Source organism: Varanus komodoensis, unplaced genomic scaffold, assembly GCF_004798865.1.
Source record: "Varanus komodoensis strain SLA01 unplaced genomic scaffold, ASM479886v1 scaffold4, whole genome shotgun sequence".
Lineage (NCBI taxonomy): Eukaryota > Metazoa > Chordata > Lepidosauria > Squamata > Varanidae > Varanus > Varanus komodoensis.
The window spans coordinates 37,461,306-37,487,587 of NW_025335941.1; the positions used below are offsets into that span (position 1 = coordinate 37,461,306).

Genomic DNA, 26,282 nt, shown 5'->3' on the forward strand with positions numbered 1-26,282 from the left:
ACTTCCCCTAACCTGGGGATAAATTCCCAGCATTCCTAGCCATTGGCTGTGCTGGCTGGAAAGCTGATGGGGGCTGAAGCTCAAGATACATGGAGGGTATCAAGCTTCAGAACACAGGCCTACTTTCAATGCAAAGTAAAAAACAGCACAGGGAGGCTCTGCTTGTAAACAGAAAGGGTAATCCTGCAGCTGATATCTGGCCCCATCAAACTTTCCTCTTGGTGCCCTCATAACTAGTTCTGCTTTGTGTTTTCTACATTTTGAAACACCCATTTTTGCCACAGCTTACCAATACTAAAGTCTTAACCTGTTCTGGTTCACTGAAACTTCAAGTTTGACCCCCCAACATCAGAGGAATGATAGACCTAGGCCAGGAAGCCTGCTCGTTTCCCTGTCTGTACCATCCCCACCTGTCCCTAATACGTGCCACAGGTGTCATTTTATGTAAATATGTTACCAAAAATTGGTAGCCACACCGCTACACACATAAGGAAGGCATGAGTCTGGAACTAGATGCAACAGAAAAAAGTAGAAATTGTTTAACGTGTTTAATAAATAAGTCTATTTTTGAATGAATAAAAATAAAACAAAAGCTCTTTCTTGAAGGGTATGACCCTCTCATGGCTGTAGATTCATGCAATATTGACCAAAATGGAAACAAACATTGTAAGGACACAAAGCTAAAAGTCTATGTGTTAATACAGTCTAATTCTGTATTGGCTTTTTCCAACAATAGGCTTACAGTTAAACAATAATTTATTAAAAGTCACTTGCTAACCATCAGGGCCAGCCAAAGACATTTTGCTGCCTGCAGCACCTTTCAGCCACGGAAAGCAAGTGGACTGATGCAGCCAAATCTTGCTTCAACACTGACGATGGGAAGCATTCTCTTCTTCATTTGAGAGCATTAGGACAGCTTAGGGGTACAAGACAGGCTGCCTGGAACACATGCCTGTTCCTCGAGCAGAGAATGACCAGGTGGACATTGTCAGCGCTCCATCTGCACAACCCAGCAAGAGGCCTACCTTAGCTGAGTCGGCCCAGCTCATCACTGAGAAAATCAGTTGAAGTTACAATTAAGGAAAAACAAAAAGAGGATTTGATTAAAATAGCTGATTGTTTGGAAGAAAAGCTGAATCTTATAATTAATCCATGAGTTAAAAGTGCACATTGTATCCTACCCTTCTTCCATCCAGTCCAGCACTGCTAAATCTTAGTTAAACAACGAGGTATCCTCACAGTATTTTGTGGGCCCAACTGTATGACAATTCACTGTTCGAAACCTTGTCTTATCTGGTTGAAACTGCTTGATGGTACGAGACCTTCTCATTAGGTAGAGATACACATTGCAGGACTATTGAGGTAGCCAAAACACATATTTGTGAGAGAGCAAAAGAACTCTCAAAAAATGTTTACTGTCAGCCAGGGTAAACATAACTGGGGTGACCATTGATCTTACTTGCTTATAATTGGAGGGTAGTTTTAGAAAGTTGAAAGGAAGACTATCCCAGATAAGCCTTTTAACTATCCCTTCATACCAGGGCTGGGTGGATGAGCGAATCTAGCAAAGAGGTTTTTCTGATTCTGAGACTGATAAATATAGTCGAAGATAAATCATGAAAAATGCCACAGACGGATGTGTTTGCACAGAAGAAGAACTACACGACACCAATGATGCCCAAAAAATCAATTCAGGCCATGTGACTAGTGTGCACGTAATGTTCTTGGAAAAGAAAAGTTTTATTTCCTCCTACCGTTTTGGCAAACAAAAAGTTAATATTTACCAGCAGGAAACAGCCTGGAGGTTTCAGAGGAATTTACATGGGTTCTAGTGACATGCCAGGTTGATTGGAATGGTTTTCTAACTCCTGGCACAAAAAGCATGCTTGATCTTAGCCAAAAGGCCGAGAAGTGATACTCCTGGCACAAAAACCGATTACTACTAGAGTTTCAAACCATGATCCTTCCAATATTTTCCTGAAAATCCAGAGGCACATTAAACAAATGCTTAGATGTTAAGTGAGGAAGTATCATTTCAAACAGAAACTATTTCAAGAAAAGGGAAGGTGTGTTCAATTCCTGTCTAAATGTAACAGCAGCAATTCACTGCACCAAACAAAGGGAAAAGAATGGAAATAATCATTTATCTGTGCCTGAGACACTTTTTCTCCCTCCACCTTCATATTTTTAACCATTGGAAGGAAAGGGTTAAATGACAAGAAATTAAGAAAGACTGTATTGTCAGGTTTCAATACATTTGGCTGGCTGGTTCGGCTCAATAGACCTCTGTGTACACAACACTAATCTCAGTACCAGAGAGTATCTATTCTAGTCTCACATCTAATAGACAAATATTGGGACAGGTGCTATTTTCCCTCTGACTTGCAAGAAGTAGAATTAAGGAACAAACATTCCAGTTTCTAGAGAAAAAAATAGCTTTAGAAACTTGGATATTTTTTTGCCATTTATATTAAAGTTCTGACAGTGGCAGGGATGCTTGAAAAGATGTAAATGCTAGCTGGTACAGGCAATTGAACAATCTGCCATTGGGTTCAGTTATGGACTGAAAAATTTCCTTCCAACTGTAGAATTGTAGCTAAAGTTTTTCCATCAGAAGACATCCAAAACGTTCAATTATTTCTACATCTTGACAATATTCTATTGACGCAAATGGTCTGTTGGGTGGAAAGCAGCTGCTTCCTCTTCCTTCCAGCTACAAAAGTAGGAAGGAGCCAGTGCCTGGAATCCTACTCAGCATTCTTTTATGTGCTTTCACTTCCTAGCTCAAGGATGGCATGACCTAGGTCAATGCTCCAAGATCTGGGCATTTCATACTTAACAGCTAAGGAAAACTTCTGGTTTTGCAGAGGCTGCTGCAGTATGATAGCCCATGCATGTACAGAAGACATAGAAAGGGCGCGTAACCCGACAGGTAGGGAATGTAACCACCTCCAACACCATGCACACAACAAGGCCCTTGTCCTGTAGGGTTACATCTCAACCTGCCACCCATTAACTATCACAATGTACTCCCCAATGAAAAGAGTGGGAAACTAACAAATGCTTAAGTTAATCAGATCCCATTTTCCACTAGCAATTTCTCAAAACAGGGCAGGGAAAATAATCTGTTCATTTCCTGTATCAGAACATACCATATACCCTAGTACTAGTAGGGTGTGTGTGTGTGTGGGTGGTGTGGTTGTTTCAATTTTAATCTATACAACTGCCAACCCTCAGTTACAAATATTGTCGTAACTGACGCTAGGAGAGAATTTCATCCTAGGGTTAATCCTGCTTGAAAATGGCACTTGCTTGGCACAGGAGCTCATTTTCCCATAGTACAAATCTTCAACCCTTATTTTGATATGTAATGTTCTTTAAAGGAAGACGCCTAAGTCGGCTATTAGAATATATTGAAACCTTTCCGTTATTTACGATGTGCCCAGCATTTTCCCTGTGCATTTAGATTTCCATTTTGTAATTTCCTCTGGTTTCTCCTCCAAAGTTTCATGACAAAGCAATGAGAAATATCATTTAACAGTGCAGAGCCAACATACCTGAACAGTTTGGGTGTTAGACCAAGGTTAGGCTCATGGCATCCACTGTATTTCCTACCAGAACCCCAAGAATTCTGAGTCCAACAATTTCTTTTGATTAGGAGAAATATATGCAATTCAGTCCTTCCACACAAAATGAATGCCCTTGGTTACCCTGCCACCCAAGCTTTCTTCATTTCAGCATTCATTTTGTTGTGGCCATTATTTAAAAACTGGTAGTCAGAAATACTTGCTGTTTTACTTCAAATGACCCAGAGATGTTAATCTAGCTTCTGTTCATGCCTATGTCAATGCTTTTTGAAAATAATACCAGTAAAATCCTTTAAAAAATGTTAAAACTGTAGTAATTTTGAAATCATTATTTCCAGCTAGCTAAGATTGGGTTGGATCCATGAGCATATGGATAGTTAAAAAGTGTGATGGGTTACAATTGAATATAGAAAGCTGCCTTTGCTGAATTTAGATAATCTTACAGTACTATCAGGACACAAGTGGCACAGATAAACCACTGAGCTGCTGGGCTGATGATCAGGTCAGCAGTTCGAATCCACACAACGGGGTGAGTGCCAACTGCTTTGTTTCAGCTTTTCCCTACCTAGCAATTCGAAAGCATGCAAATACAAGTTTATAAATAGGGACCACTTTGGTGAGAAAGGTAATAGCATTCTGTGTTTAGTCATGTCACCCACATGGCCATGGAAGTGTCTTTGGACAACACTGGCTCTTTGGCTTACAAACGGAGATAAGCACCGGCCCTAGAGTCAAACACAACTAGCATGCATGTGTGGGGGAACCTTTATATTACAGTACTATCAGCATTGACTGGAAGTGGCTTTCTAGGGCTTTAGGCACAATTTATTCCTGCCCCAAGCTGCATGCTGGGAATCTAATGTAAGGTCTTTTGCATGCACAGCGTGTTCTCTACAAACTTGCCTTACTTAGTAAGATACATGGAACAGCAGCAGCTAGAAATCTAATTGATGTAGACTTCTTTTTAAAAACCACAATGTCTAACCTAAGTTCATTGTTGCATTATGTTAAAAGAAAAACATAACAACTCTGTATCCACGGCACAGGAATGAAAAAAGTGGTTTATTTTTATTTTATTTTTTTACACATAAAGGTCTTTATTAAAAAGTAAGGCTGGTAGTGGAATTTTATTTTGATGCATAAACTTGATAGAAGTGGTACATTACAGAAATTGTATACAATGGTGGATAAACAAGTCAGTCACATATACGGGTTACTCTTTTTTAAAAATTAGGATCAATAGTTACCATAAGTATTATTTCCCCCAATTACATTGTAAAGTGTCTTGTGTAATCATATTCTATTGTTGGAATGACTGCTTGTACAAATTTCAAAAAAATCAGAAGATACCTGAATACTTAATTAAGGAAAATGACTGTGCAGGTTAACCACCATAAGTCTGCTTTGAACTGCACAGCAGAGAAGCATACACACTTTTACACGCTTTTCAACATCTCACCTTTCCTCAAAATAAATTTGGTGTTTGATCTTGACAAAAGATCCAGATAAGAAACCAGCTTAATAGAATAGCTGAATGGCAAGAGCACATTCTCCACTGTGTAGAGAAGTCTACTGAACTATTTGTTTTGGCTGAGAGTTATTGCTGCAACTGGAGACAGCTGGAATTTGCTGAATGCCAGAAATAGTCTATTGAGGTTTTCCCTACTCCCATCACTGCTTTTGTTAAAATCAATGCAAGTACAGACAAAGCACTGCTCTAAGGAACATATTATTGTTTCTGTTAACAGGTATGAAAACTGTGGATTTGTTCTAGAATACAGTAACATACATCATCACACAGCTACAGTGAGTCAAAACTGAGACATGAAACTTTCTCTCAATGCAGTTGCTTTTCTTTTCAGTCACCTAGACTATTTGAGTGCAAGCAGGCCACCTGAAATTTAATAATGTAGGGCTGTGAACGGGTAAGAGGTGGGTGAGAAGCAAGTAAATAAGAATGGGGAAGGAGAAGTAGGGAACCCATGCCGTATATTGGATCTGGATGAGACAACAGATGAGACCACTCTAAACTTTTCTCTGAATCAATAGTTAAGATATAATAAAAGGATACATATGCACTCCAAGTTCTCCCCCACCTTCTGCCACAGTTTCAATTATTTTCTTCATCACTTCTGCATGCCTGAAAATAAATCATGAATACTTTTCAGTGCCAATGTAAGCATTATTCTATAACTCAGCAAGAACAAAATAAATGCCAGCTAAGTATCCTGGCAACAGAAAGATGCAATGGCTTTTCCCATTTCAAGCTACTTGGGGTCTTGTTTTGGCAATAGCGTTGTATGTCTCCACCTGCAGTCCTTCCCCTACTGTTTATCATAAGCAGCAGCACAGTCATAGAAATAATATGGCAACACAAGAGAACTGTAGGCCAGTGTAATTTCTGCCATGTGCCAACTACATTTGTAAGGCTGATATTACAACAAACCCTTTCAAATTAAATGCAGACCAAGCATGCCTAATGCATGCTATCATTCACTCCATCAAATAAATCCATCAACAGTACCTGGGTGGTTTGCATTACTGATCCAAACTGACAGCCACACAGAACTTCCACGAAACACAGCACTCCAGCTGGTACAACCCACCCTAAGAACTTAGCTAAAGGAGTGAGAGGGACCTGCCTATTGCATTAAGTGCTGCAAGGTCTCACTTATCCCATTTCTTTATTGCTATTCCAATACTGATCTATAGCTTAATGCCTCCCTCCATCCAAAGTAGTTCTTCTTGCATTTTCACATCTAGCAGTCTTCATTCCATTAAGTACAGAATGTCTTGGTGCATAGCCTCTTCATCATAGACCCTTTGCATGTAATTAGCAGGATCAATAGCTCATGTAATAACTGAGGTAACAGGCTTTGGATAAAATTACTAAGCACCCATAGCAGCTCCAAATAAGCTGGGAGTAAGCACTTTACTCCCAACAGTTTCCTAAGGCTGCTTCTCAAAGCAGACCCTCATAAACCTCCTGGAGTTTGGAAAATACAAGCAATGGATATACAGACAGCAATGAAACCAGTTTAAACACCCTGTCATGTAAACATGTTTTAGCAGGTTTTATGAGAAAAGTTGGCTTAAAACTGGGAAGAAACCGCTTTGGACTTAATGTAATTTGGCATCTTTATGAACTAATGGAAATTTTACCCAAAACTGCTTAATCTCAAGAATATTTTAAAACATGGCTCAGAAAAGAGAAGAATCCTTGAAGACTGACTCCATTGAGGTAACATAAAGTCCACACCTGAATCTTAATAGATATTCCTTTTAAGCCCTTCAGTTCAACCTGAACAACAGGTTAAAAAGTGGCTGAACAGCCTCTAAGAGGCAATGCCCTTTGGCATTATGCTACAGCAGCCAGCTTGAGTTATTACAGGCTTCCTTTTCCTGAGTTATGAATATGCATCTTTTCCAGTACAGCAGTATATCCCTCAGCCCTACTGCTGACAGAAATGGCCCTGTGCTGTTACATGTCCATCAGGTCCCTACAAGAACAGCATCTGTTTTCCCTCTGATCATCCAGGCTGCAATACTCCACAGAACTCTCATAAGAACACAAGAACCTATGAGCTATGTTGATCCAGCCCTATGTTGATTTAGCCCTTGCAAAAAGCCTCTAGCTGAGGCTTTTTGAGAATGAGGCGGCATATAAATGTTCCAAATAAATAAATAAATCTGTTCCCCCAGTGGCCAGCCTCAAAAGACAAGGGCAACAGCACCCTCCTTGTCATATTCTCCAGCTACTAGCATTACTGAAAGGCATATACTGGAGGTAATATGTAAATATAATGACTAAGCAACATTGATAACCTTATCCTCCATCGGTTTGTCTATTCTAGTAGTCTTCCAGACGCTGCTGGACTCTTCCATGGCCACTGGTCATTGTGAATGAGGCTGATGAGAGTTGGCAGTCCAGCATGGTAAACGAGGGTGGAACCCTGGGAGGGTCCAGCCCCATGCTGCTGCACGATTACTGCTGCCAAGACCATTCTTACTTCTGAGCAAAAGGTGTTCTCTTGTGCTGTGGCCAAGAGGCTTACGATTCAGAACTGGACTCTAGAAGTGAACCAAAAGGAAGCACGCTCCTAGGTACCACATCCACTAAAATTTCAGAACTTTTACACTAGGAAAAAACCCATAGGCTGATCACTCTGAATTGAAAGCTGCACCAACTTTGACAACTTGACCTAATTGCACTGTGCTTCTCAGAAGGATTCAACAAGAGTGTCAGGAATTTAGAATGAAGACAAATGCACGAATTTATTAGGAAACCAAGATGTGACATCATGTATAAGCAGATACACATAATTTGGGGAAAACCCATCTCTAGGATAGCTGTTTGCCATCTTCCAGAGAGATAAAGTGGTGGGGAAAAAACCCAGAAAAACAAGTTTAGTTGGTTAGACCTCTACTGGTGTTACCTCACTGGGGCTTTCAAATGCAACAGAGCCCAGGGCTGACTTATTTTAAAAAATAAGTTTTCCTAATGCTTTTAGGCATGGCTTTCAGTCAGAATTAGAGTAGCTTAAGCTAAGTGCAAGACAAAACGATTTTAATAGGTTGGGAAGCTGCTCCGATTACTAATACAAAGCATCAACCATTTCATTGAGCCAAGTAGCCCAAATATTTCATCAATTACTTTATATTATATTCTATACATGATTAGAAAAACACATGCTGAAGAAATACCTGCATGGATGAACTGAGCACATTGGAGGTGGAGGAAGATGGGGATGGTTTTCAATTGTCACAGTCTTTTTAACATGATCTTGACTAATATCTTCATACATATGCTCTACAGTTAATGGCTGCCGTTGCTATCAGAGCAAAAGTGAGTGAAAAAAGATAAATAATTCAAATTCCTCTGTTATTAGGAAAAAGTGTTAGTGAAATCAAATATAATTTTATCATACAAAGTGGGAAAACTATAGGTTTGAAAAGTGACTAACAAATGCACTGAGTAAATTAATTGTATAGAATTTGCATTGCAAGCCTCATCATTTGTTTATAAAAGCAAATAAATTAATTTTAATTTCTTTTATACAAGGGTTGCTGACATGCTCAAGGTCAATTATGACACCCATGGCTGGCCCAGGATTTAAACACAGGTCTCTCATATACAGAACAGCCACATTTATGCATTAATATACCTCTGACTTCATCTAAGCAGAGGGCAAGGCCAGCTGTTGGATTCAGACAGAGAAATCCATATCTTGAGATCTGAACTTTATGTATTTTAAAAAGCAAGCTTCTAGCCCTTAAAGCAAAAATACAGCTTTAGAGGTCTGTGCAGAAAAAACTGCTAAAATTTCAAAACCCAATGGGGAGAAGTGAGAGAGCGGAATTCTAAGGAAAATATTTCAGGGACTTTCAGAACACTTTGCACTTCTATATGGTTCAAACTGAAAATTATATTCAAAAGTTATTGTATAGATTTTTTTTACCAATCTGCGTAATGTATACTGATCGCAGAGTCTATTTTTCCTTGGTGCAGAATTTAGCATATCTGAGGAGATTTTTTTTAAATGCAATGTATACCCAGTTCTGCTTCTAAAATGCATAGTCATCTTTGTTGTTGTTCTTTCATTCACTACCAGCTGAACACAACTCACAGAGAGAGGAGCAAAGAATAAAAACATTTTGTTTTCTTCTTTGTGTTGATAAAAGAAGTGGAACTTGGTAAGCAGGGTTCCCCAGCAGCAGCTGGAAGTATATGTAGTAACTCTAGGGCATTTTTCAGCCATAGCCTTTAGGATGGATCCCATCATCTTAGTTTAGAAGGAAAAAAAACCTGTGCCAATTTATTGCCTCCTATATGACTTCAGTAAAGGCAGGCTGTTTACACCTTTAAAAAGTGCACAAAGCAGACATTGCACTGTAATGCATCGTTGGCTTCTCAGAGGAAATCTGAAGTTCATGTTACTCACTGTAAAGGAGATACTCAAATCCATGCTTTGCACATCAGCAAAACTGGAAAAACTGCTACGCAAGACCCTTGAAATCTACTTGCCCCCTCTTTGTGTCAGCTCTAACAGATCTGTGGTCGTGTACTTAACACATCCACAACTTTCACCACCACACATAACTGAAGCTGTCACTTCCAGGAACATGCATGAAGATAACATGCTACTGAAAAGCAGCCATAGACTGTATGCACAAGAGAGGACCACACATACCAAAAAACTCAGACATATGTCAGCAGCTACTTCATTGATGCATAATTAAAAAGCAGTTTCTATAGTCAACTGAAACCAGAAGAGTAAGAAACAGAATGTTGTTTCCTTGTTGCCTATTTGAACACATAGCTAGAACAGAAGATTTCATTCAGGGGCCAAATTACTTTTTAGCGTTTGTTTCTTGGTCTTTTATCTGAGGCTCATTACCAGAACACAGTTGTAGGCAATGCCTGGTCTTCCAGATGGTTGCTATCCCCTGCTATAACCTATTGTCAAATCACTTCACTAATGGGTTCTAGGCAGCTTTAAATCAGGAGAAATAAAGGATGTACCTCGTCATAGCCAAATAACCAAAGCCTTGGTGTTTGGTAGTATTTGTCATATGTGATGTAAAGGTCATATGTCCTTGTCTGTAGAATAGCTTCTTCTCCACCTCCAACTTCAGCTTTAGCCTTGGCAGCTTCCACTATTTTTCTTGTATCCAACGTTGCCTGCTCAAGATTTATGATAAAAGTTATTAATTCAAAACTGTCAGCAGCTATCTACTCCCCACCAATTCAGTATCTACATCTGTTAGATAGTGCAGTATGTGCAGACCACACTTTTAAACTTAGTTCCACAAGCCATTTTAAGGAGTATGCTATGGTACCCAAGTTGAAGTCAAAAGAAGCACTACTTCTGTGCCAGAAGTACAGAAGCACTCACATCATCTATCTCCAGCAGTCCACTCTCTTCATATTCTGAAAGAGTAATATAAAGAGATAATTTACTGTTTATTATTTTTGTTGTTCTGGTCCTTTCCTGAACAAGCAAAGCAGGCAGCAATTTTTATGAACACATCTCAAATTAAAATATATTTGGTTAAGAATTGTTGTTAGCTTCCACCTCAAATACTTAATGAACTGCTGTGCTGTTACAGAATGTTCACTAACTTTGTATATAGGGGAAATGACAGCATGAGGATATGAAGAGGTTGAGAACCTGATGGAGAGTCCAGGAGGCAAATGAGGTGAAGATGAAAGAAAATGGATAAGGAGCCAACCCCACCGCCCCCACAAAATCCATGTACCATTCACTGCAAAAAGGGAAATCCATGGCTATATTGGACAGCATTCAATGCTATCACTCCATTTGCTCAATTGACATAGTGCTACCATAATCAGCCTCTAATGCTCCACTAATAGTGTCAGCTGGTGCAACAGGTTACCTTGGTGCCGTGCTTCAGGTTCCTTACACTAACATTATATCAAATGTGTAAGCAAAGCAGCAGCACTGCCCATTTATTTATATTTATTACTCTTTGGGGGAAGGAGCTGCTTCCTCCAAAGCAGCTGATCCAATGGCACTGTGGCCTTGTGAGACCTGTTACGTGGAAAGAGTGGGCTGTCTTGTCTGGGTCCACATGAGGAGTTTCACAACTGTATAGGTATTTGAACATGATCTATGCCCAGTGCGCCAAACATGACAACTTATCGGAAGCAAGAGAACCTCCCACTGAATCCTCCTGTCTCTGAATTAAATTTACCTCTACAAATCCCACCTATACACTTATTTGCCCTCTCTATAAAGACCTATTCTCTATAAAGAATGGTGGGAGAACATTATAAAGTTTCCCCACCATTATTTTTTTCCCAATCTGCTTTAGCACTCCCCAAAATTAACAGTTACTATGTTCTTCCTAATGTTGATCCTTGAACTCAGCAGTTAGAACCCATTACTTTTTATCAAGAAGGGAATATATGGCATGTATTTTCATGCCTGCAGCAAAGTTTGCAACACTACCCTAGAAAAAATCCTTCACAGAAAGATCTCCATGTACAAAATGGATTCTGTTCAAAGATACCGTATTAGTGTGATTAACCTACCTTGCTGTAGTGAAAGACACCTTCAAAGAACAGATAATTACCTTCCATATCTGCTGCCTCTCCCTCATCATCATCATCATCTTCACAAGAACCTGTATGTTCTGCTAACTTTGTACTGTCCTGTGAAGACAAAAATGCAATTACAGTTTCACTGCTCAACAGAACTTCTAGATCAGAGTATACATTGGCAAAGCTGAGCACACACAACACAACAATGCTATGTATGAGAAATCTGTGACACTAGAATAAACTACTAAATCAGTCAAGATCAAAATACAAAGACCGAAAATATAATCTGGACCTCTGTGTACTGCTCTAGTTTTTCTTGTATCAAGTAACTTTGTTTTTTACATCCACATCTTAAGATAACTAGGAGTTTGAGAGGAAAAGTCTTTTTTACATAATAAAACTTGCCTGTTGAACATCATATAAATGGTACTGAAATATTGGATGTTTATGGCACTAATACTGTGTCTCAAAATAGAACTCACCCTTTTTGTAGCTAGCTAGCTATATAGTGCATTCTAATAATATTGCCTTGACAAACCATGTAGCATCTTTAAGACACAGTCGCGTGACAACATTGCATAGAGTGTCCAATCATGTTATATTCTGCTGGTACATCTGAAGACAGCACCCACTGAGAATGCAAAGATTGCCCTTCTTAATTATTTTGGCTTGAAACATGACTTTGTTCCAGCCGCTGGAAGCATTCCCTGAGCACAACTCACCTGAAGGTATATCTCTACTGGCAGAAGAACGAGGCAACCTTTGCTGATTACCCTTCAACCTGAAGCCCCTTGCATCCTCTAAACAACATCTGCTGTGGGCTGCAGGGAGAGGGGGAATGGGGGAAAAAAGCACTGTCTCCCAACCTTTCCTTAAAAATGTATGTTAGAAATGTTAAGCTTAAGACCAAAATGTTTGCCAAGTGTGAGCAAAGCACAGCTCAGCCATTTCTTAGCCTGACAAGTCTGAGCAAAGATAACTCACTCATCCCCTTATCCAAGAGCTCTGCATATTCAGTAGTTTGGGTTAGAAGCCTAAGCACAAGTTAGCCTGTAGGCAAATTAAAACATCTTACCAAGTCATTAACTAAGCCACCAAGTATAAGGACCAGAAACAGACTCTGAATCTCTCTCTGCCCTAGTTTACTGTTTTAGAATCAGCCCTCCATAAGAGCTGCATCTGGGTGCTTCAAAATATTGGTGCTTTTATCCAGTATGCTTGATAATAATCTGCAGAAAAGTCTTCCTTCAATCAAGAGAGATGAGGTCATGTTAGGTTCCAGCATATCACTCCAATCTATGGGTAGCATAACTGGAATGCATTATAAATTAAGAAAGGGGCCTATTGCAAGAAGTACACTATGTTAGGTTTACACTTTAGAACTCTTCCAGCTCATTACTCACAAATTCACAAGTTAATACCTTGCTCTCCACCGTGATCTCCTTAATAGATTCTGTCACTCCTGTAATGCCTGTTGAGAGCACAGATAGAGTCAGAACTAGGGATAAACCTGCTGATGCTTTATCTACACCATTCCACAAATCATTGTAATTCAGAATGTTCAGTGGCTGTTTTTTTAAATGGTTAAGGATTCAGATTCATTGAGGAAGGCTAAAACTTGAATATGGTCTCTACAGCTGCACAGTTACATGCTCTGGAGTACTTTAAAGAATACGTGAGAATGGAAACACAATCTGAGCATTTATAAGCATGATGTGCAAGAGGAATACGCAAGAAAAGAACTACAATACCCGCATTGTGAAAAGTGTCCACCCATCCTCCATCTCCATCATCTTCTTCTATAATTGCTTCCAGTTCATCTGAATATTCCATCTGTTTACACCGCTTGTAGCATGGCACTACAAGAGTACACAATGTTCACTCATACAATAAATCAACTGGACAAAAAGTCTATTAACACTTTTGGCATTATATATTTTCAAATATTTACTGCTGATGTGTAAACTTCACATCTCTTAACCACCATTTTTGCAGCATACTTTATCTATATTTGAATGTGCAGAGCTGAAAATAGCTTAGCTAGCAGCTGATTAAAGTATATGCAAGATCCCTGGGAGTCTGTACAGATAATAATGTATGACTTGTAGAAATGCAGTGACAAGACAGGCAAACATCCTCTGAATTTTAGTAGAGCAGTTGATTTAGTGTCGCACATAGGAAGCACAACTTAAAAAAGAGAAAATGCAAGTATCAACACATACCCAGTAAGATGGGTAAACACTACGTGTGGAAACAAAGGCCATCTAGTGAGATCACTAGGGGCTGGCCTTGGAACTTATTGTTCACCTGATGTTTGCTTCCAGATGGAAGGGACCTAACTATCATTCAGAGAGCATGATGCAACTATTCCATACTTTCTTATTTAGCAGACCTTCCCCAGAAAGAAAATATGGAAGCAGAGGTGGATAAGTGGAGGGCTACAAGGGGAATATGTTTCCTGGAACCAATCTAATATTTTGTGAATGTGGCAAAGCAATTGAACAACAGAAATATTTTCTGGAAGCCACTGTTTAATCTTCTGCCATGGAAAAGAGCACATTTGAATACCTACCTACCTTATATTCCCCTACCCCAGAATGTCTAAGGCACTACAGACCACATTAAAGCATTAGCAAGTGCACTACATAAAGTTCACACTGTTCCTAGATGCAGCAGTGACATTAATAAGTTTGTTTTGTGACAGTAATAAGTTTGTTCAATTATAGGTTTTGATGTAAAAGCATATACATCTGTGGCAGGTATTCACTTCATCACAATCACAATACAAAGCCAGACTTACCATTTTTAGTGACCAAAAACTGTTTATCTGCTGGGAGATAAGCCTTGACCTTTAATTCTTCTCCTGTAGCCCTTAAAAATACAAAATGAGAATTTAATAATCTGCAAAGAGGAGACTAGCTTTGCTTCTTATAGAGCAGTACTATACTTCTGCTCATGCTGGGAAAAAACCACTATGAACAGCTAAAATAGTGGAGGGGTATTCAAAAGAGAAAAGCAATCTAAGAAGACAAAGCCCCTTTCAGCAAAGCGTGTTAGTGTTTCAGATCGAAGAATGTATTTCTATATATTAAACTCAAACAACATTCTCAGACTGCTATTTCCCTTGGTTCTTAATATTTTTCTGCCCAACTTCCAGTGCATCAAGGTTATTAGCAATCAGTTCCTTCCCACTTACATTGGCTGCCTTATGCTTCCAAACCCAATTCAAGGTGGTGGTCTTGACCTATAAGACCCTACACAACTCAGGATTGAAATACCTGATAGAGCATCTCTTTTGTATGAACCTACCCATACACTATGGTCAACATTAGAGACCTTCTTCCAAGGAAGGGTTGTGGGGGGCAACAAGAAAGAAAGCTTTATAATTGTGGAACCCTCCCGTCATTGAAATTCATTAGGTAACATAAATGTCTTTCTTTTCTTTTCTTTTCTTTTTTGCACCAGTTAAAGACTTTCTTCTATGCCCAGGCATTTGATGACTTTTGATAGAATAGTTTAGTTTCTTAGCAGAATTTGGTAGCTTTATTTTCAGGTGTGCTTCATTTGCTTTTAAACTGCTTTACATTTCTGAACATAAAGGGTTTTATATTGTTTCTTATCATGTGATGAAACGCCCAAATAGCATTGGCTACTGGATGGCACAGAAATGCAGTTAATTTACATAGGGAAAGTAGCTGCTCAGAGCCTCATGAAAGTTCTAACAGGCTGGGATCTTTCAAGCCCACTACTCATAAAATCCTAAAGAATTAGTGGCTGGGATTCTGTGTTTGCTTCCTGTTGTAGAATTACCTGAGTCAAGTTCAGCCAATGTAGGGAGGGAGATTTTTCCACATTCTTCTTCCTTCCTTTTAACTCCTCCTGCCCCAAATTCCATCTTCTTGCCCAAATCCACCCTCACAAAGGCACTGAACAACTATTTTATATACCCTGTGTCTCTTTGCATGTACCTTTAATCAGAGAAACAAAAACTGAATGCCTAGAACTTGCAACAACCAAGAGCAGGTAGTTTGGCCAGACAAAGCCACATTCATGAGATGAAAAATTGAAATGAATGCCCGTGTTGAATGAATTTCCTACCCATGTGTATAGTATGAAAGAATCATTAATTAATTTTATGGGGCTGTTAAGTATAGGCTTGACATGCCTATGATAAGACTTAATTGTAACTATTGCTAATGAAAGAAATTTATTATTTTGTGATCTTTCTAAAAAAATCTAATTTAAACTTCAAAAATTCAATTTTTAAAATCTGTTTTCATCTACCAAGTCTATTGCCAAAGCAAAAAACTGGTAGAACTCATGCAAAAAAAAAAAAGGCCACAGTTCTTACATGTGTGTTACACAGAACCCATAGAATACACTTCGCTTTTGCCTATTTGCACACTCACTAATAAGGAATGCAATGTTCAGTGTGGAGACATGCTTACCCACATGTCCACCCACAGTACTCGGTTAGTGATACAAGTAGAACAGCCACATGCCTTGTTACAACATTCTTTCCTCTCGAAGGGGGTGTGTGTGACATGGCAAGGAGGATCATACAAAACAGGACGCACCATGTACCACCCTGATTACTTTATGCACACATTGTGGGAAATGTGCATGCATGCAGGATCAGCAGAAACAAATGTGTTAACCAACTCAAAGTGCTCTATAGAATCTTACTTACCATTGCCAAGTAGGACAGTGGTGAACTAAATGGTCTCCAGCTGCCACAAACTGCCAAAAAACAATGTGGTAGAAAGTTTCCATCAGATATACAGATAGAGTTCCACCAGCCTGAGTAACACTATTATAGACAGTGCCTATGCAAATTAAGAATGTGAAATCTGAAATCTACAGATGCCAGTTCAGTAATGTATCAGAATACACTGGCAACAGGATGAAAATACTCCTGGACAGATTCACTTACGTGGTGACCAAGCGGGGTAGGTGTCCCATGTGCACAAGATTTTATCAAAAAAGCTAGCCCCAAATGCGCCCCCCCCCGCAAAAATCACTCATTCAATAATCACAGCCAGCATATATCTTATTTAGTTAAGGATCTTCTTTCTAATAATGAAATAGTTGGGCTTGCAAGTCATGCTTATCTTCCTCAAGAATAAGCAGAGAGGTGTGAGTTGTTTGGTAAACAACCCAGAGTATGTCTGATAAGATGATTAGGCTTGTAATAGGTTGTTCTCCCCACACTTTCTCCTCAATCCTCTAGCCAGCTCTGGCTCATACCCAGGTCTGGTACATATCTATTATACATTGTTCTGAGAGCTTTTGGCTAAAGAATGGTATATAAAGTCTTTAAATAATAAATATCCAAGATGACTTTGCCACAGAATCCCCCATCTCCTTGACACAGTCCCCTCCCCACTCTGGTCATGATCCCTTTTCATTCCCTGAAATTCTTATTGCAGAAAACTCTGGTAAAAAGAAATCTTCTGTTCCTTCAGCATTCTGGAATTGTCTATGTGATAGAATAACAAAAATTAGAAGCTACATGATCATATTGAGAGGCAATGTACCACTAGCCTACTTGTGGGAGATGTACTATCCCTTACTAGGAATGTAGCAAAGCTGTTAGAATCATCATACTGAGGCTCAAAATGCATGTTATGTAAAAAGAAAGAGACTAGGATTTTGTAATATTTCCACATTTCCTTTTGTAAACCTCTTTGTGTAAGGTAACAGTTGATTGCATTCATTTTAAAAAGTGTCATCTTCTCACTAATATAATCCACAAAGCAGTTTCCAAACAGGATTTAAAAATAACTATAAATGTTAGTATTTTGCAGGATGTATCCCCAGGAAAACACGCTTCTCTGTCACCACATTTTCACAGTATGACAATTTTTCCAGGGAAAAAAATGTTTATTTTAACCATTAACTATATCTTAGCATCTTGTCCTCCACTTTGCACTAAAGGGAACCAGCAAACCAGAACAAGAACCTCATGCTTTACTGCTTTCAAAAATTATTCTGAAAAGCAAACAATTTGTAACATACCTCTTCAGGAGTGATAACCCCAGTTTCTTTAAACTTTGATTCCTACACAAAAAAAGAAAAAGATATCTGCAAATATTTGAAACTGTAGGTCTTAGAATTTAACTACAGTGGTGCCTTGGCTCATGAACGCCTTGGTTCACAACCAAATCGGGTCACCAACAAAAATGTCATGAAAATTTTGAGTTGATGTGCGAACTCCGCATTGGGTGGCAACCAAGATCGTGGCCATCTCCCCCCCCCCCGCCCCCCAAGTGGGGAGATGGCCACAATCACAGTTGTGTTCGTGCAGGGAAGACATAGAGGAGCTGACAACAGGAGAACTTGCTGAACTCCAGAGTGAGCAGCAGAAGGCACTTGCTGAGGAGGATTCCACTGAGGAAAGGAAGACAGGGAGGAGGTTAGCAGTGATGTGATACAATCCATTGTGAAAAAATGGAATGAGTGCCAGGATTTCTTTGAGAAGCACCACCCAACATAACTGTAATGAACAGTGTTGAATCTGATGAACAATAACGTGGTCTCTCATTTCCGAAGGGTTATGCAGCATAGGAAAATCAAGTGACTATAGACAGATTTTTCACCAAAACTGACCCTGCAGCTAAGAGACAAAGAAGAGAGGAAACCCCTGAAAGAGATCTCCCCAGTGTCCTTATGGAGGGGGACTTTCCCTCAAAACAATAACCTCCCCACACCTAGGTTAGTGTTCTCCACTGTACTGGACAGTACTTTGTTCTTTGTCACTTTGTTTCAAATTTTTCTGATTAAAAAATATAGTTACAGAATGGATTGACCTTATTTACATTGAACCTTATGGGGAAATTTGACTTGGTTTGTGACCAAAAATTGGCTCACAACCACAAATTGGCTCACAACCACATTCGGAGGGGCCAGAATGAATTAACCTTATTTACATGGAATCTTATGGGGAAATTTGACTTGGGTCACACCCAGAGTCATGGAATGGATTAAGTTCGTGAGCCAAGGTACCACTGTGTATGTATTATCCTGCTTCCCACCCATACCCATACTTCCTGGCCAGACACACATTTGGTGTAGTATTGCAGATTTTGAGTTACAAGTTTTTTTTCATCTTCCTTGATAGACAACAGTGAAACACATCAGAATATAGAACAATGAGAGATTATGAAAAAGTCATATAATCAAAATACACTTATCCGAAAACACAGAGCACCTGTAAAGAATCAAAATCATCACCATTAATTGGTGCTTTTACTGCTCAGACAGTGAAGAGCATATCAGTAAGACATTAAAAAAAATTACTGCAGATTCTCAGAGTGATCCAAGGAGACTGTTGATTCAATAATTTCAAGTTCCTTTTAACAGGCATAACATTTTCCAGGCTTGGTTACTTCCTCTGCTACCTAGTTCTGGTTTTTGAACTCTACCTGCCTAGGGGGAGGGGACACCAGTATAAGACATCAGTATATTATCTGTGGGCAGTATGTTATGAAATTCTGACAATTCTTGCTTAAACAACTTTTAACCTGTTGCTGACAGCATTAGGAATTAGTCTGGACATTTCATCCCAACATGCATGAAACATAAAGACCTAGTTCACACAATTACAGACGATCGAACAAGCCATGGTTCACCTAACTAACCACTTGGGACAGCCTTACCATGATGTCTGAACCTAGGCAGGATGGCTTGTTGGAGGGGGAAAATAACCCTTGAATTACCCAACAACAGGCGATGAGGTCAGATGACATGAGAAACCCCGCCCAGATCGGTAATTAGGTAACTGATTGGTCACCTTCTCCGAGGATTAAACAAGCTACTATGACCCTTAGTGACTCTGCAAACCAGCCCAAAATGTGCAAAGCTAATAAGCTTAGAAAAGCAATGCCTCATCCCATCTCTCTAAAATTCTACTGGCATACAATGCCAATTTGAGGGTGTTACTATGGTTTCCAATGGGAAACCCAAGGTACCAACTTTTTCAGCTAAGAACCCTTGACAAGTCACTGTCACTCTGCTTTTGTCTACATCAGGGGTGTCCAACCTTTTGGCTTCTCTGGGCCGCATTGGAAGAAAAAAAAATGTCTTGGGCTGCACATTAAATACACAAACACTAACAAAAGCTGATAAGCAAAAAAAAGTCTGTGCATAATTTTCGTGAAACCTGCCACCACAGATAAGCAAAAGAGTCCTCACATAGTCCTAATTATGTGGCACCCCGTTTGAAGAGTCTTTTAATATCGTTGAGCAAGTTCAAAGTTTGTGATCACTAATAGAGAAAAGGGCAACATAAAACTACTGGGATATTTGACATTGTATTAGAAACTAATGGATCAATATCTGGTTCAGTTGAAGTAGTTGCAATTCCCAGTGAGTTTTCAAGGTGCTCATTAGATATTGCGGTTCTAATTTTACTCTTAGTATGCATCATTCTTGAAAATAGTTGCTCACAAATGTAGGTGCTTCCAAAAACCAAAGACATGAATAAGGCATGATTGTGAAGCAAGGGATATTTGTCTCTGGGATGATAGGGCCTATAAAAGTCCACGATCAAAATTTTCTTTAAGTTGAATGTCAGACTGCAGCTCTATATATTCCATTTGAAAACTGGCAGGTAACATATTTATATCAACTGAAAATGGAGTCGCAAATATACCAAAATACTGCTTATTTTCCCAGAAATCTTGAAATCTGTTTTCAAATTCATGTGTCAAATCGAAAAGCAAGGCTACACATTTTTTGCTGTTCACAGGACTATGTTTAGCCAATGTGTCAAAATGTATAAAATTGTTTGCAACAGTAGGTTGAAAAATTATTAATAATAAGCTGCATTTCACTAGCCAAGTCACCATGAGCATATGTATCATCTGATGGTGTAAATTTGACTGTCTGCTCTTGGAAGATAATATATTAGAAGCTGCACACAGCTGTAAAACTGAAGCTACGTATGTGTACAAATAGTGAGAGCATAGGTATGTTTATTTTACGTGACATTGTGACATGACATTGTTGTCTACAAAATGTACACTGGAGAACTGCGCAATTGAGTTACCAAAAAAATTGAAAAAAAATCTCAGAATGTTTAAAGTAAGTTTACAATTTTGTGTAGGGCTGCATTCATAGACATTCTGGGCCACATGTGGCCCCTACCACGAGTTGGACACCCCTGGCCTACATCCTAAGATGACTTCAAGATAAATAACCTTGTGTAAACTGTTCTGAACAGGCTTCTTGAAGAGCAAGGTATCAGTGTAACAGACTTAAAGCATTAACAAGCTTAAACTTTCCTGGAGAAATAATGAAGTATTGAAGAAAATCAAGTATCTCTTCAAATAAAGCAATCTGCCAAAAATGTACTTCTGCCAAATAATTACAAATTGTTTTGTAATGGCACTTCTGACACCTCTTGCTTTCCACTTACATCTCAGTTATGTGACGTAAGCTCACCTTTGAAAATACAGTCAAGACAAGTATTAATATGAAAAGTAGCATTTCTCATTCAGCACTTTTATGAATCTTCTGTTCCATGAATTGCACAAAGATTCAATGGAAATTCAGAATCAGATTTTTAGAGGAAGCAAAAAGGGAAGAAATTTAAAATGCATAACTCAAAGACACAAAAGAATTATTTCCATAGGGATGGAAGCTGCTAGTCTATGCCAACCTCTTACACAGGGCCTGGTCATGAAGAACATGTAAGTTTTGGCTATGATCCTTGCACTGCTGTTTCTAAAAGTATTCCACAAGCCCCATTCAAGTCATTAAGCTAGCACATTTTTATAGTACAACAGTAAGAAGTTTTAAGAAACATGTATATACTCCTAGCTTCATACAGACTGAAATAACCCTTAGCTAAGTCTTCAAGTGACATTATCATGTTGTAAGCCGCCCCGAGGTTTCGGCAAGGGGCGGCATAGAAATGTTATAATAATAATAATAATAATAATAACAACAACAACAACAACAACAACAACAACAACAACAACAATTACACATGCTCTCAGAACTGGACAAACTGTGCATACGTCATCTGAGTAAAGACATGTCCACTGGTACCCCTAGGCATAGAACCCTGACGTGCATACCCCTAGGGCCAACTTAGGCCAAGTTCAGGTTTCACAGTCTTGGCAGATAATCAGACATCTTCTCTTATTATGGATACAAGCTAAGAACTTTGAGGATTTATAAATAAGTCTCGTATACATTATGAAAGAAAAAGCAACACCAGCTTCCAGGATTCTAGGGGAGTATCATTCACATGTTCCAATTACTTTTTAATGTTTCAATTGAGAAATAACTTTTAAAGACAGAAATCAATTTTTTCTTGTTTATTCCCTTTCCAGGGAGGTCTTTACAGTGCCATACAGAAATACAGTCTTATATAAAGGAATCAATTTACAAGTCTGTATTACATGCTATTAAGACTAAAAAGTAACTTTAGCAGAATAGTTATAGGGTACAGGAGGGCATTAAATCTTATTTAAATTATTAATAATATAAATGTACTCCATTCTGTTAGTGAGCTTTCCTTTTTATGTGTTTCCTTTTCCTCTCTAGAATGGAATCAATTATTTGTGTGTGCATGTGGGGGGGGGGGTAAGATTTGAAGCTATGTGAACAATTAAGAAACCTGGCATTTGAACATAAGTTTAAATGCACAATTTTACCTGTAGCTGTAAGCCTCATCAAGAAAAACATGAGGCAGAAAAGGTTTAATACAGGGACTTAAACAACCAACTAAATTCATCATACAGGCACTATCCCACTGAAGAGCTTGACAGAAGAACAAATAGATCACATTAAATTACACATGTTTTTAAGTGTATTGTGTTACTTGTTCACTCTATATCTTTCCACTACTGTATCTTGTGACAGTGTCATGAGATGTCAGTAGCATCTCAGGAAAAAGATTCAGAACTATGAAATCTTCATACCCATAACTTCTAGCAGAAAACCTAAGTTTTATTTGCTCTCCAGCCCTCTTTTTTCCTTTGTTTTTGCAGTCATTTTCATAATCCTTTCCTCTCTTTCCTATTCACTAATTAACTTTGTTTCATCATTCTCCCTTGCAGTCAGCTACTAGCTCAGCTCAGATTCCATAAGAGCAAGAACCTCTCCCACCCCAAGCCAGGTTGTTCAAAACCTTCTCCCGCTATACTCACTCCTAAGGCTACTGACCTTCTCATACTCTGCTTTGCTCAATTCTATGGATTTCTTTCACCTTCATCAGCTCTTTCCCATTCTTGAGTAACAAATGAGAGGCACCCCAGAGAGACAAGGAGAAAATTATCTGGGGCTGTAAGGAACTATCCCATGGACTCTCCAGTATTAGAGCCTATTAAATAAATAGGAATTTAAAATATAGGAGCACCCCAGCCATAGGTCCCAGGAGTCTATACCAGCCTTTTTTAATGCTAGCTGAAGGAAAAATTGCTAAAAAGTTATAACTATCAGCACACATAGCACCAGCATTTTTAACTATCCTGTCTATGACTCTTGAATAACATAATGGCTATTCTATGGCATAGTGGATAGGGTGATGAAACAGGACTTAGGAGGTCTAGGTTCTAGCCCCTGCTGGCCATGAAGGTCACTGGGTGACTTTGGACCACTGATGGTCTCTCAGCCTAATGTACCTCACAGAAATGCTGAGAGAATAAAAAGAAGAGGAGGGGAGAAATTGTATAAGACATCTTGGGTTCCTTGTAAAAGGGGAAAAGGCAGGGTATCCACAAAATAAATATAAATATTCTCCTGATCAAAGGAAATGTGACTTCTAAACAGCCAATATGGGTCTTTTCTGCATGCACTGAAGCGGGATACAACACATTTATCTGAAGTAACTATCCTGTTGAGCTTTATGGTACACATACAGTACTGTGCAACCAAGGGAGCAGGTGTCTGTTCTGTATGATTTTCTTATTCATTTTAATTTAGAACACTTCTGTATCACCTAATAGCTGAAGCTCTCCTGGTAATTTTCTAGTGTACAAGAGCATTTCTTCTTTGTAATTCTGAAATTATAAATAAAAACTACAGGATCAGAGAAGGGAGCAAGATATCTTCCCATGTTGCTCTCTGAATACAAAGATGTTACTCATAGGAAGGCAGGAACGAACTAGCTGAAATCTTGAGGTTTTAAGACACAGAAATGTTAAGACAGAAAAAAAAATGGATGGCTGGGAAATGACAGACTCTTTCTCATGTCTAAACATGCAGAGGATTGTACTCTAAACTTGTAATCCTAAAGACGTTTACTAAAGAGTAAAGTTCCATTCAATTCTGTGTGCCAATTTTAGACTAAACATGCTCTGAGGTGCACTAAAACACATGAATTATTTGTTATTTGTTTTTCGGCGCCAGGCGAAGACCGTTTTATTTAAGCAGCATTTTAAATGTTAATATTATTGAATTTTATTCGGCCAGGGCGGCTTATTTTATTTTACTGTATATATTTTAATTGTTATTGTTTTAATGTATTTTGTATTTTATTTGATGTTGTAAGCCGCCCCGAGGCCTCGGCAAGGGGCGGCATAGAAATGTTTTAATAAATGAATGAATGAATGAATTATAGCATCCATTTTCATGGACTAGCACACACTTCATCGAAGTTTATGACATGCTGCTTCTTCCCTTGGTAGAGAAAACACACGATACATCCCTTCCACCCACCATCAGGAATTGGGGGGGGGGGGGGGAGATTGTAAACAGCTAGGCCAAAAAGGCTATGACATGACATGCATGAAGAACAAGGTCAGAGAGCAAGAAACTACCACCCCCTTAGCCTAGGAGACACTAATCTGCAAGGTAAATGTACATCTCACGGGGTTCCACGGGACAAAGAACAATACGATGCAGGAGGCCAAGGCGGGGAGCCTATTTCCACCATGCCTCGAATTCATGGCTACTTCGGTGTTTCCCGGCCAACCGGCGAGAAAGGCAGGAAGACGGGGGAATCAGACTCCTGCGAAGATAAGGGGAGGATACCTTCGCCCTAGCCCAGCCCTGCCTAATCCAGTGCCTTCCAGATGTGCTGGAATACAGCTCCCATTACCCTCATTCAGGATAAGAATTCTATACCAACACTTGGAGCACCAGGATAGAGAAGACTGCCATAGCCTTTCTTACCCAGGTGCCCTCCAGATATGCTGGACTACAGCTCCCAACACTACTGCGGGGTGATGGGAGTTGTGTTACAACGTACCCGGAGAGCACCGGGTTGGGGAAGGGGCACGATCCCTCCCTTTCTTTCTTGTTGCTGCCGGTCCTACCACCATTCCATTCCTCGGGCTGGCGGGAGGGCGGACAAGTGGGCGGAGCCTCACCTTCAGCACCGGCGTCAGGTACTCGGCCACCTCCAGCGCTTTCCCTTTCACGGTGTTGATGACGCTCTGCATACTGCCTCGCCCTGCGTGGCCGGACGGAGGGGGACTCCTGCCGTCGGCGCCCACCACCAAACCACCAGCAGACCAACAGCAGGACCCTTCGAGCCGTCCTTTCTTTATTCCTTCCTTCCGGGAAATCCCAACAACAACCTCTACCCTCCCCCTCGTCTCCCCGCCCACCGCTGCCAACGGGCGTGGGGAAGCACGTGAGCTACTCCCCTAGCACGTGACACAGTCGACTTACTCTCCCCTTCCGCAGAGACCGGGACAGAAAAGCGAAGTAAGTGTGTCCGAGGTGGGAGAATTTCTCCAGGACAGTTTGAAAATATGGAGACAAACACCGCAGTTTGTTTTCCTCGCTCGAAGAGCAATCGTTTAAAGGCGCTATCTTAGGGTCAAAACAAACCAAAAGACAGCTTGCTGCCTGGGAAATACTGGGAGTTGTAGGACTTCATCAGGATTCTCTCTAGTCTGTTGTAGCAAAAGGTGCAATGGGTTTTGTGGTGCCTTAAAAGCTGGCATTTATTCTGATGTTAACCTCAAATTGACAGGTGTATATACACATGTATGGTAGGGTGGGTGAAAATGTAAATTGTAGCTACTTGGAGATAGCATGGTGCAGTCTCTGATCAGAGCTACATGTATAACTTCAGTGGATTTAATATTCTATCTTAGCTTCACGATGCAACAGGACTTTTATCTTGTTTGAGAGTTACAAGCCACCAGCACTATCAGTCTTCATTGGTTCTCCACTTTGTGCCCATACAATTCCTTCAATTTTTATAACAATTTATTTGGTATGTTTCACAAAGGCAAAGGTGCCCATGTTGGCCATTAGAAAATTCCAAAATCCATAGTAGTATAACACCTTTAAAAGACCAACCAACATATCAAAAAATGGGCAAGCTTTTGAGAACTCCACATAAATCTTCATCAGGTAAGATGTTACAACAAGCAGGGAGCAAATCAGAAGAGAGAATCTCTGATTTGATCTTTAAGTTACCTACAAGGCAGAGAACCAAGGGCTACTGAGAGGCTGCATCACAGCTTCCTGGAAAACACGTAGAAAGGCAGGAGACCAACCTACTCCATACTTCAATCAGAGAATGAACAGCTGCAAGGAGCTTGTTTAGTCATTCCCCACCAAAAAATATCTAGAAGAATGTTAAAGTTATGATACAATCACACCTGGAATACTGTGTACACTTCCAGTCATCATACCTGAAAAGGATATTGTAGAGTTAGAAA

At 39.6% G+C, this 26,282-nt stretch overlaps 1 protein-coding gene across 2 annotated transcripts; it reads right to left on the reverse strand.

Annotated features, from left to right (window-relative positions):
- Window positions 1–529: 529 nt before the first annotated feature.
- Window positions 530–25,197, reverse strand: ATG3 (autophagy related 3). Of its 2 annotated transcripts, none has more exons than XM_044442112.1 (12): window positions 24,975–25,197; window positions 17,671–17,712; window positions 16,343–16,392; window positions 14,453–14,523; window positions 13,404–13,511; window positions 13,074–13,123; window positions 11,685–11,763; window positions 10,484–10,518; window positions 10,111–10,269; window positions 8,292–8,419; window positions 5,659–5,727; window positions 530–1,051 (listed from the first exon to the last, which is right to left on the reverse strand). In XM_044442112.1, exons 1-12 carry the CDS (start codon window positions 25,044–25,046, stop codon window positions 1,027–1,029), a joined length of 888 nt encoding a protein of 295 aa, XP_044298047.1. In that variant the 5' UTR covers window positions 25,047–25,197; the 3' UTR covers window positions 530–1,026. The 2 variants fall into 2 exon arrangements, with proteins under 2 accessions (XP_044298047.1, XP_044298046.1); XM_044442111.1 differs by lacking the exon at window positions 530–1,051 and adding an exon at window positions 4,622–4,937.
- Between the last annotated feature and the right edge of the window lie 1,085 nt (window positions 25,198–26,282).

What these genes read in the sequence shown, in the direction of transcription:
- ATG3 (XM_044442111.1), bottom strand. Translation starts at nt 25,046, where the DNA reads ATGCAGAGCGTCATCAACACCGTGAAAGGGAAAGCGCTGGAGGTGGCC. An exon ending in AGAGGCAGCAGATATGGAAG is followed by an intron (nt 10,519 to 11,684) that starts GTAATTATCTGT and finishes TTACTCTTTCAG; the next exon opens with AATATGAAGAGAGTGGACTG. An exon ending in GGAGAACTTGGAGTGCATAT is followed by an intron (nt 4,938 to 5,658) that starts GTATCCTTTTAT and finishes TTAAGTATTCAG; the next exon opens with GTATCTTCTGATTTTTTTGA.